Source organism: Ornithodoros turicata, chromosome 8 (genome assembly GCF_037126465.1).
Source record: "Ornithodoros turicata isolate Travis chromosome 8, ASM3712646v1, whole genome shotgun sequence".
Taxonomy (NCBI): Eukaryota; Metazoa; Arthropoda; class Arachnida; order Ixodida; family Argasidae; genus Ornithodoros; species Ornithodoros turicata.
The window spans coordinates 13,947,510-13,959,006 of NC_088208.1; the positions used below are offsets into that span (position 1 = coordinate 13,947,510).

An 11,497-nucleotide genomic window follows, 5' to 3' on the forward strand; every position below is an offset into this window, starting at 1 on the left:
CTAGAAAGGAACAGTCAGGCTTCATTGTGGCAGTTAACCAAGATGCATGGAGTCAGACTCAGTATGCAACTGTTCTCTGTGCAATAAATAAAAAAAGACATTGATATGGGTTCTCTGACGACTTGGGGGGTATTTTATAAGTGCGCATACTGAAAAAGGGATATGAATTGTGCATCCTAGAAGTGCTCTAGCAATATTCTCAAGTGGTCCTTACGTAGGATCTGTGGATGATCTGAGGATACCATAGGGACGCTATATAGCGCCAAAATGACATGTTGAGGACGATTTGAGGATCAGATTCATCGTCCTACGAATGTCACCCCCGTCCATGCATGATGTTCTTGGGATATCCCTGGGATGACCATGTGTTGTTGGGTGAACACGAAGTTGCTTCGGCATATTACTCAAACTTCAGAAACATTGTTCATGTCAAGTTCGTTTTTGGTGCAGATACAGAAGACTGCGTATGTGTGATTTGGAAATACCAATCCCAAAAAGTAAAGCACATTGTGCAACAGAAACAGCCAACGCTTCCGCGTTTTATTTATTTCACTCGATACGAACGAAAATTCAGAACCGCCAAAGCAGGGGAGAGGAAGAGAACAGAGGGGAAAGAGAAAAAGAACGCCTCAGCAGCGTCGATCCCTTTACGTCACCCGTCACACAGGGAGACGAAATAAAACAAAGCAAAAAGCTACTCTACCGAGGGACCGAGGCCCAACGACTGGCCTGACGTCAGAGGTCACGTGAGTTTTTTCCGACAATAGAAATATACTACACGTTCATTCTCCTGATGTTTTCCTTGGGCAGGAAACTCCCTGGCGCGATGCCAGGCGCACAATGCGCCATACATTAGCTGACGCTTGTCGCGGGTTATGGCCTTATGGGATGGGACTGACATTTCTAATCACGTGTTGTCACGTGTTAAAACTTCGTCCAGGTGCGTTGTTGTGATTGAATTTTACGTGGAAGACGCGCGCAATGTCTGGTTCATTGGCCATCGCCCGAGAGCTGGCACGCTTTCTCTTTGAACGTCAATTTTTCCCGTCAGATCTTTCTTCAGTTCTCCGGCAGATATGAATGTCGTACAATCCTCCAAGCTTGTACAAGATTCGTTCATTCATTCATTCATGTACTGTTCCTTCGGATACTTAAGAAAAGTAGTTGAATGAAGTCACTGAGTACCGGGCAAGAAATCTAACTCCCTTCCAGGATACGCCGCAAAATGACAGGGGGACCCTGGAATATTTGAGACGAAATGTAACAACACAGACGATGGTGACCTTTTTTTTTTACCTCTCCTTTTTCCGGGAAAAAATAAACCGAAGGGAGTATCTTAGGAGTAACTAAGGAAATGACTACAACTTACTGATAAAAGGTATTTAAGTTAAGATACTATAAATACTGCGTTTTAAAAGTACTTCTAAGAAACCAAGTTACTCCTAACAGTACTCGTATTTAAGACAGAACAACTATAGAGGAGTATTCAAGTTATGTACTAGTCGCCAATCATCTTCAATCAATAGTCATATCAGTATATAGCCAATAATTATTGAGTCTGAGGAACTATAACTCGGACTACACAAACACGAATCAGCTACCAGTAAAGATAAGTGAACAGAGGGAAATGTATTGGAAAAGAAAAAGGTGGTGCAGACATGGTCACCGTTACGGCTCCAGCAAATAAACATTGCCGCTGCAACACGATCGCAAATTACGATTCCTTTTTGCGCTCTACGTACCAGAAACGTAGGTTTTCTGAGCCAAGTCAATGTAGCTGCGGGCGCAGTTGACGCACATAATTAATGTCAAACATCCCCCCCCCCTCCGCGAACGATCCTGGCGGCGTCCATGGGTACGGAGAAGGAGGGATATGCCAATTCTGAAAGCTTAGTGATGTAATGAAGTCTCCCCTTCGGTTTGTACCTTCTTTTCCGTCATTCTCGATATATTCCCACCCTACTCACTGAACATAAAGTTCGTTTTACTGGTTCTGAGCCACGCCCTGTGTAGTCCAACTCCTCTCCTCAGTTTCAACGATGATTAGGTATAGATACCTTCACGCACTATATGGTTTGCTTACCCTTATCTTATATACTTCACAATCAGTGGCGGATTTAAGTGGGGCGGGGGGCGACCGCCCCCCTATACGATCGTGTTCCCTGTGTAAAAACCCTATCTCCTGGACGATGATGCTGCGCCGCAAAGCACGAAATTTCCTTACGACCCCCCCCCCCCATGACAGACCCTTAAAGGGACTATCGCATCCATCTCAGTCGATTCCGAAACTGTAGTGCCGTTGTACTCCGCGTTGATCACTGATAATAACGCCGAAAACCCGACGCGAATTGGCAGCGTTGTTCCTGTGTAATTTGATACAGGTCCCCCAAGGTCGCCATTTTCCCATGTATTTGTTCCTATCCCGATGCGTGCAATGTCGGAGGCCGCCCTTAGATACCCCATTGTTACCAGCCGTTGGCTTGCGTTGAATTGTAGCGCGCTAAAGATCCAGTTGAAGCACAATCCAAGCCAGGCCAAGTCACCGAAGGAGAAATGGACGACTGCGCCTGGTACGACAGGTACGCTATGTGATGCACGCAGCCGTGCGCTAGATCCTTCCGATCGCTCAACACGTTTAAAAACGGGACCAAAAAGTGAAACACGACACAGAAAGTTGTTATACGCGTTTTATTTGGACATATAAAGACTAGATTCATTCGCAGAAACGACAAAAACATTTTGCCGTTAAACTTAGCGCGCTGAAATGATCCGAAACGGCAACAGTGGGGTATCTAGTGGCGGCCTTCTTCGTTGCACGCTTTTCCGAGGTGAGTTTGCAAAACTTCGCAAGAGCAGACGACGCATTCCGGGGTTCCCTCTCTGGAAACGTCACACGGACGAGGCCTACGCGCCCTTCGACATGGAGAATACCAATCACGGAGCGGCCGGAGAGACCTTGGTAGCCTTCGCAACCGACAGACAGGCGGGCAAGCGCGGCGGAACGCTAGGGAACGGCGTCTTCTCTGTTACCGGCTCGCAGAATGTTGTTTCTGGTTAGTGTCGAACGTGTTCGTACAGTCAGGAGCGTAACGCGTTTCACGTAACATAGTTACGTCTGCACTCACACTGGTAAGCGAAAGCCAGCGTATTTACCGAGGACTTTTCAGATGACTGAAGATGGACTGCAGATGGAATGCGGACCTTTAATCCTCGATTACTTAATATCTTAGCTGCTTTCGGAAGACAAATTTGGCAAAGTTGACTCTGAAACGGTGACGAACATTATCCTATCGGTATCATACATACGTTCCCGGATGCGATAGTCCTTTTAGATCCGCTCCTGTTCACAATGACTATAATATCTCATCTCGTCTGTGCAACGCCACTATCAAACAACTGTGCCCCATACAGTCGGTCTCTAATCGACTGTCTCTCTGACTGCACTATAATGTGCATCCGTTGGCAGTCGTCCTAGATATATCGTGTAATAGATTTATCTCCGGCCGTTGCATAACAGCGTTCCTCAAGCACTTCCACCAGTGACGTGTGTACGAACTCTGACAGAAGCGAGTTTTCGGGATCGGTAACGTTTGTGCCACCTTTAAAATTTGCAATACATAGCCTTTTTAGTCGAGAACGTTAGTTTAGAACGTTTAATTAAACGTTTAGTTTAGTCGATAACCCCTTTTACGATCGCTGCTGGGACCACTGATCTCCCACAGCGTGTCACCGGCCGCCATATTGGTGGGCCCATCGCATCCTGTCGTCTGCATTTAGTTCAAGCGGTGCTGCCCGTATTTTTTTTTTTATTTCTTTTAAATTAAAGGCCATGTCATGCCAGTTTGTTGCAGCTTTGAGTACACTTCACGCGGACAGAGAAAGAGGGATAATTTTTCGCAGGTAAGCTCTTTATTTTGAAGAAAAATCTGTTTATTCGTATCGCGTGCATCTGACAACTCGGACTTGTTTGCACTTCGCTGGTGCCATTGCGTACTAAGAAAGTATGTGTGACTGCTCCTACAGATCTCAAGACCATGCATTTATTTTCTATAAACAATGCGCTTGTGCTTGCAGGTTCCCCTCACAGTCACTCAGCTGTGCCGAAGAACCGGATGCAGAACCTACGCCAATATGCCAATTTGTTCCACTGTTCTTTTAATCTGTGAGGAAGCAAATAAACTGCTGTGTTAACCTCGTATGTGCAGTTGCTCCTACAGCGGGTGTGATAAGTCATGCATGTGCATGCTCTTCGTGCACAGCGCGCTTAGAATATCTGTAATGAAATACGCTGACAGCTGAACAACTGCAAAGCACTCGTGACAATAACGTTATTTTAAGATGAGGAATGGGGAGTTTCATCGCCAGGGTCTATACTCCACCTCGTTGCTGGTGGCGATGTGGTGAATAAAATAACGAGCCCCTTCAGAATAAGCATCGAGGTCTTATTGTAGCACACACACACAGACACTCGTAGAACATAATACGATAATGGAAAAAGTCAAACGAGAACCGTACAATACCAAATCACATAATAACGAACGAGAACCGCGGAACACCACACGAAAACCGAACAACAAACGAAAACAAACAAAACATATAAAAACTGAGGTACCTTACATTAACAGACAGTGTGAAACCTTTCTGAGTAAAAATAATTAACTTTACACGTTGACATTCACCAAGTTCACCTTCATGGGTACGCGCCCTGTGCACGACAGTTACGATCCCCTATTCGGAATACATGCAGCGGAGAAGAAAAAGAAGGCAATTACCATTAAAAACTAGAGGAACACGGCTGAAGCACGTTTGGAATACATCAGCACACTGATTCCTAAGAAAGATGCGTGCTAATCAGCAATGAGGAGCGTTTAAAGCGCAATAAATACTCCAAATCAAATCGCTTCCCATTGTTTCCTATGGGAGCAGCCGGCGCCAGTGGGCCCTCCAACATGGCGGCCGGTTGCCGCAACTCTCTCTCACGCAGGGGGGTCGGACTCGGCAAGAAAAGTGTGCCCCCGCGGGCGCTGACATTTTGGGAGGCATGAACAGGGTTGCCTTTGGCTGCGCGCTTCACCGCTAAGTTTGACTTTCTCGTATCTTGTTTCAAAACTCGTTCAAATGTCACAAATCTGTGACTGTTTTGGTGAAATGTGCAAAATTGAGAAATAAAGTGTTGATAAAAGTCAATAAAAGTCTGCAAGTTCAGTTCCTGAGTGCTGTCAAAGTGCGATCTCAACGTTCTCTGGCTCAATCGAGCACCAGCAGGGAACTGGCATGTAGTTTCGCTTTCGCATCGCTTTGTACTTGTCAGACGCGGACGCTGCAGTTACGCAGCTTGAAAGATGCCCAGCTGTTGTGTGAAATGTAAAATGAGGCAGAGTAAATCCTGCGGGGTGTCATTTCACAAGTAAGTGTCCACTGGGTCCATGCATGCACAAGTATATTCTGTGGCGTGCCCAGTCGCCTATAAACGTTGTTCACTCTAAGGCAAACAAATATTGTCGAAACTTACGGCACGATCTTGAGATACATATTATCGCAGTTTTCCGCGGGATCCTCACCTGCTTTCCCGATGGCTGGAAGCACTTGACATGCAATCGCTCGTTCCTACACGCGGTCAGAGAGTATGCTCTAGGCACTTCCACACTTCTAGCTTCATCGCTGGTCATCAGACAGCAAAACTGAAGGCAAACGCGGTCCCTATGACAGTGAGGCCAGGAACTGCTGAGGTATCCGGTTATTCTTTATTACTTTTAAAATGATACAAAAGGAGATAATAATGGAAGAACTTTTTTAGAGCCAAGTAACAGCCAGCCAGCCAGATGAAAGAGATGAAAGTGGTGCTGACACAGTTTCCCTGGTAAGTACATAGTAGTTTGTGCAGCCACCCCCCTGTATGACTGCCTTCACTCCATGTTTTCCAGGAAATGCTTGAAGCCAGTGCTGAGCAAGCAGAGCCCGCCGTCCCTTCTTCAGCTGTTCCACTGCCTGTAAGGACATGAATTCTTGCTTACGTGCTTTTACAACTAGACCTGTAGGACGGCTTGGCCTATAGATTGTGCGATTCCTTCCCTTTTTAATGGCCTTAATTTTCTATCCAGGAGATGCCCCAGGCAAGTGCTGCGGAAGCAGAGACTACCAGCCCCCCTCAACCTGTTTCACTGCTTGTAAGAATGGCTTGGTCAATAAGTCATACATGTGCTTCCATGTAGGATTTTTTTCATTCTTTTCTAAGGAAGGGCCTGAAAGCAGTATTCCACGGGCCCAGACCCCCAGCCCGAGTCCGGCTATCCTACTGCCTGTGAGCACATGAGCTTTCTTAATAATAATAATGATGATGATGCCTCACTAGTGCTCAAGAATGTAATACCTATTTGTGGGCCTAAGGCTCCAATAACTATTCTCAAAGCGTGAATCCTATGCAGTGTGACGTCATGTAACCCGAGCTGTAGAAATAAATGCAAACATTTTTTAGGCTAACCTGTTTGACCATGAGGACCATCCCTACTGTAAGCTGCCACAAAAGCGGAAAGCAGTGAGTATATGTCTGTATGTCATTTCTTATTCCTGCTGCTTGCTGCTGTCAGGTTCTTCTGCTGCTGAAAAACATGAAAACACAGACAAATTGCTTTTGTGACTATAGCCCACTGCGAAACAATGCATTCCAATTCCTGTGAGCAGCGACAGTTCCTACTACCATTTCAGGAGTGTCAGCAGGAAAGCCCAGATCCCAAAACACAACGACTTGAGGACATTTCTGTAGATGTTTTGTCCCCTGACCCCAGAGCAGGGCAGCAACAACCGGAAACATGCAATGAAACCACGCCTACACGACAACCGGTAATTTTAAAATGCAAAATATTGGGGAATGCTGTCCTTAACCAACAGGCAACTTTGCAGGTGTCTGTGAGCAACACAGATACTGAGGGCAGCCCGATCACACCCAAGGGTCACAAGGAGCACACCTATCACAGCAAAACAACGCCAAGAACAGGAATGAGACAACTTCGAGAGAAGAACCAGTACCTGCGTGGTGTCCGTCGACGGCTGCAACTGACCCTGAAAAGGAGAGAAAAGAAAATTAAAAATCTAAAAAGCCTCATTGCTGAACTGAAGGAAAAGAACTTGTTGGCAGAGGAGGCTCAAACAAAGCTGGAGTCCTTTGGGGAACTGCCACAAGAGATACTTAAGGAATGGGCAAAGAACGTGAGAAAGAAAAAGCCAGGCCGTAGATATTCCCCAGAAACTAGGAGATTTGCAATGACACTCCACTTTTATTCACCTCGTGCCTACAAATATGTCTCAAAACTATTCCCAATGCCAGCTGTAGACACACTCCGCGAATGGTCAAAGGTTATTGGTGCTTGGCCTGGCTTCACGCAGGAAGTCTTAGACCACCTGAAGAAAAAGCATGAAACAACTGAGAGGAGAGAGAAGCTGTGCTCAATCATGCTTGATGGAATGAGCATACGCAAAAAATGTGAAGTAGACAAGGCCACTGGACGGCTAATTGGTTACGTTGATTTTGGGGAGGACCACACACCTCATGACACGGATGATGCGCCCCTAGCAGGTGACTCTTTGGTATTTATGGCTGTGGGCGTCGCATCACCATGGAAAATACCCTTCGGCTATTTTCTAAATAAGGGGCTATCTGGGGAAGTACTGAAGACACTACTGACAGAAGCCATCATGGTGCTAACAAATTGTGGACTCGAAGTCGTGGCAGTCGTCTGTGACGGGCTATCGTCTAATGTTATGATGGGGCGACTGCTGGGGTGCCATATCCATGCCAACAACACAGAGGACTTTCGGACATTTTTCTCCCATCCTGCTGATGCTGACAAGAGCATACACCTAATTTTTGATGCTGCACACAGTCTTAAACTGCTCAGGAACCTGTTTGGGGATCACAAGGTGTTACAGAGCAGCCACTATGGAGTAAGCAAATAGGATGACAATACTACCAACTGTCCCTTGTGAATAATGTGGGAACAAGGATGGACGAGTTTTTTTCTGGTCCCTCCACGTTCCAGCATTATGCATAAGTTGAGCTCACTTTTCTGCATCTGAATGCAGTACACCTAGCTTCCATTTCAGTTTCTCTCTTGCCTGCCAACAAATTTAAGTATACTTTCACCCTTCTTAGACAATCAGGTGGGCCTTTATTGAAAGGCTGCAGCAACTCCAAGAGAAGGAGGGCCTCAGAGCAGCAAACAAGCTCACCAGATCCCATATTGAGTTTGGCCGCCAGATCATGAAGGTCCGCCTTGCAGCGCAGACTCTAAGTTCATCCGTGAGCAAAGCCCTGACCCACGCACGGCTCCTGGGATTGACCGAATTTGAAGGAAGTGACGCAACCGCTTCGTTCATTGCCGACGTAGATGAGTAGGCCTTTCATTTTCATGACTGTGGCCACTAAAGCTAAAGCATGAACATCTTTTACAGAGCATTTGATTTGCTTAATTCGCACAGTCCCATTGGCAAAGGATTTAAGGCACCACTTCGCAATGGAACAATTTCCCAGCAAGGAAAAAGGATGCTTACATTGTCGTCAAGAATGATGACACTGCGACTTCCATCCGGGGAGCTAGCTGCTCAGCATGGGAGACGCATGTCAGTCATCAGCATGGCCTTTACGCTGAAAAGTGTTGCACAGCTGGCAGAAGCGCTGTTCCAGGCGGGCGCATGCAGGTAACATGTAGAGGTCTAGAATCAGAAAACAGTATGTTTGAACAAATTATATTACTCCCTTGCACTCCCCTAGTTACATCACTACGTACCGCCTCAGCCAGGACCACTTGGAACTGTTCTTCAGCTGCATCAGGCAAAGAGGAGGATGGAATAACAACCCATCAGCTTCCCAATTCCGTCATGCCTACAGGAAGCTTCTGATACATGCTGAAGTTCAGGCCCCAAGCTCTGCGAATGTCGCTCCTACAGTGGAAGGCATAGAGACACTCGGTCACCAGGGCAAGCCGCGAAGGGAGGAAAGTGCAGGTGAGGAGACTCCCACTGCAGAAGTTCCTGCAGAGGACAACATCTGTGCCCTTCTACAGTGTGCTGACCATGACTACGGGGAATCATCCAGACTCAGCAGGTTCAGCGAGGACATTGTTGCCTATATTGGAGGATATGTTGTTAGAATTGTCTCCTCAAAACTCACCTGTAATGGTTGTTTGGACACACTCCTAGATGACGAGACATCAAGTGTTCTCATCATGCTCAGGGACAATGGAGGGCTGGTTAAACCATCCTCCTTTGTTACACGTCTGCTGTGTTGCGCTGAGCAGACCTTTCGTCTAGAGAAATTGAGGTCTGTGAAGCTTGTAGTGCGGGTGATCGTTTTGAAATCGTTTAATCACTTCATCCTAACACACGGTGACAAGCTACCACTGTGCCAGCACTATGCAGAGGAGCCTGATCACATAATTTCACTGGCGAAAGTGATCCTGCAAAAGTATGCTGGCATCAGATTAAGAGAACATAGTCGAAGAATTACAGAAGCAAGTCGTGGTGCCCAAGTGAGGCAGATGCTCACGAAACAAATCTTGTTCCGCAATCAGTAGATGCCCTAAATCGTCGTCGTCTTCGCTCGCCCCAAGTGGACCTGCGACCCAAAATTTATTTTTTCTTCTTACATATACCTGTGTGCCTTGATGACAACACTAACAGTTTACGACGCTTTCCTACATTGTTGCATTGTTATAACGCGCAAACGACGGAACAAGGTAGGAGTGATACACAGGCAGTAACATGTATCACGAATTTCGCTTGTTGTCCCTGTTAATGACCAACAACCACGGCAAATAAAGGCCTTTCGAGGAAACGCACAGTTCGGAAACACACCTTTCTTTGTTCGAACACTTAAACGGTCATATATCCACATTACATGCTATTCGCTAGGCCTCACTGTGTGCAACAAGACACACGTTATCCTTTTACGCCACGATACAAGCTATTAATCCAAAAGAAGCCGTTCAACGCAATTGCCCAAAGGTACGACGACAAACGTCTGCATCATGCATGCAAACAACAACTGATAGGTGTATGCTTACATATTTCCTGCTCGGCGAGCAATGCGGAGGCCATGAGAGCAGACGAACGCCACGCCCGAGGCGTTCTCACTTACGTTGCCATAGAGATCCGCATTGTTGCCCTCAAAAACGAGTACTCCGCTAACATTTAGCGTGCAAAAAGAGGTCTGGCAACGCTGTCTATGCCTCCGCTGGCCGCGCGCAGGTGGGCACACCCCGCGGTAGGGAGAAAGCATTGGCCGCGCGCCAAGGCCGTTCTCTAGAGTCTTCCTATATTATCTCTATGCTCTCACGAGCCCCTCTCCTATGCGCGATCCAGCCTTTATACATAGAGATCAGTGGCTGGGACCGAAATTTTCTCAAAACAAGTACGCGCTCGAAGAGTATAAGATTACGCCATCAGTTTATTGTACGGTGAAAGCGACTGCAAATTCAAAACGATGAAACACCCACGAATTAATCTTTCCGCGTATAATCCAAAGCTGCAACCAGGGGCGCCGTCAAGGGGGGCAGTTGCCCCCCTTCCCCCTGGCCCCAGGCTCCCTGGCCCATCTAACATGGTCGTTTGAACACAATCACGTTTTATTTATTTTTATTTTTCTTGACGTGGTTATAGCTTGGTGCGGTGCGTAACGAACCTACTGTTCCTCGTTAATTAAGTGGCTGGCTTTGCATGTGAGCAGTTACAGGTGAGTGGCATGGCCTGCTGTACATTATGCTGACTAAGGATCGATATTTATCTTCGATTATATAATCGCTGACGGAAAGGGCAGTAGGAGTGGCGACAGCAATGTAGTATGAAACAAAAAATCAGGAGCGAGCCTGGCACGGACAAGGGATTGCGTTGCCGAGAAACGGCAAAACGTCAAGATTCCGAAGCATAGGGTTACTGAGCCAAAACTGATCCAAAACAATATAGTTGCGGGCGCGTTCGACATCCAGAGCTAGAGGAATATCCCGCACCTTGAGCACCAGCTCGAACACCTCCGCTCCAGCCCTGCACTCGCGGCACCCATAGCCCCCCCCCCCCCCCACCTTGGCCGGCCGGCATTGGTTTGCCCCCCCCCCCCCCCCCTGGAGAAAATCCTAGCGGCGCCCATGGCTGTAACTCTTTACTTTACGCTTACTGGCGCTTTTCTTGTTCTTCATACTTTACCCGTAGCGAATTACATCACTCACCTTCGTTGTCAATACTGTCGAAATATGGTTGAATACTCCCTAGGCGTAGGACGAAGTAGAATATAGTATTTTAGTACTCGCTGTCGAGCATCACTGCCGCCACGTTTACGCCCGACAATCCGCTCGCCACTTTCGTTTTTAAACATGGTTCCCGGCCTGCCCCTCGTGAGAGACTCCGCTAGGTTTCATGCGCATGCGCCAGCTCGCCCTACAACCTACAACGCTCTCTTCTTCCGATTGGGTCTGAGCGCCAAGGAAAAAAAAAGCATTGCTTTCGGTTT

General features: G+C 47.0%; 1 protein-coding gene across 11 annotated transcripts; it reads right to left on the reverse strand.

The window, feature by feature from the left end:
- Positions 1–5,730: 5,730 nt before the first annotated feature.
- On the reverse strand, positions 5,731–10,264 carry LOC135366486 (uncharacterized). 11 transcript variants are annotated; one of them, XM_064599199.1, is made up of 8 exons: positions 10,059–10,264; positions 8,784–9,610; positions 8,548–8,709; positions 8,227–8,424; positions 7,027–7,059; positions 6,698–6,826; positions 6,482–6,599; positions 5,731–5,988 (listed from the first exon to the last, which is right to left on the reverse strand). In XM_064599199.1, the coding sequence occupies exons 4-7, from the start codon at positions 8,371–8,373 to the stop codon at positions 6,555–6,557; spliced, it is 354 nt and encodes a 117-aa protein (XP_064455269.1). In that variant the 5' UTR covers positions 8,374–8,424; positions 8,548–8,709; positions 8,784–9,610; positions 10,059–10,264; the 3' UTR covers positions 5,731–5,988; positions 6,482–6,554. The 11 variants fall into 11 exon arrangements, 3 of the variants coding, with proteins under 3 accessions (XP_064455269.1, XP_064455268.1, XP_064455270.1); XR_010414185.1 differs by having other exon boundaries at positions 6,482–7,059; positions 8,784–9,452; positions 9,542–9,610; positions 10,059–10,261; XR_010414184.1 differs by having other exon boundaries at positions 6,482–7,059; positions 8,784–8,937; positions 9,167–9,610; positions 10,059–10,261.
- Between the last annotated feature and the right edge of the window lie 1,233 nt (positions 10,265–11,497).

Coding starts and splice junctions, on each gene's coding strand:
- LOC135366486 (XM_064599198.1), bottom strand. CDS start 8,582: ATGGAAGTCGCAGTGTCATCATTCTTGACGACAAT. Junction 7,060..8,226: donor CAAACTCAATATGGGATCTG/GTGAGCTTGTTT, acceptor TCTCCTTTTCAG/GGTCAGTTGCAGCCGTCGAC. Junction 6,827..7,026: donor CGTCGACGGACACCACGCAG/GTACTGGTTCTT, acceptor GTTGTCGTGTAG/GCGTGGTTTCATTGCATGTT.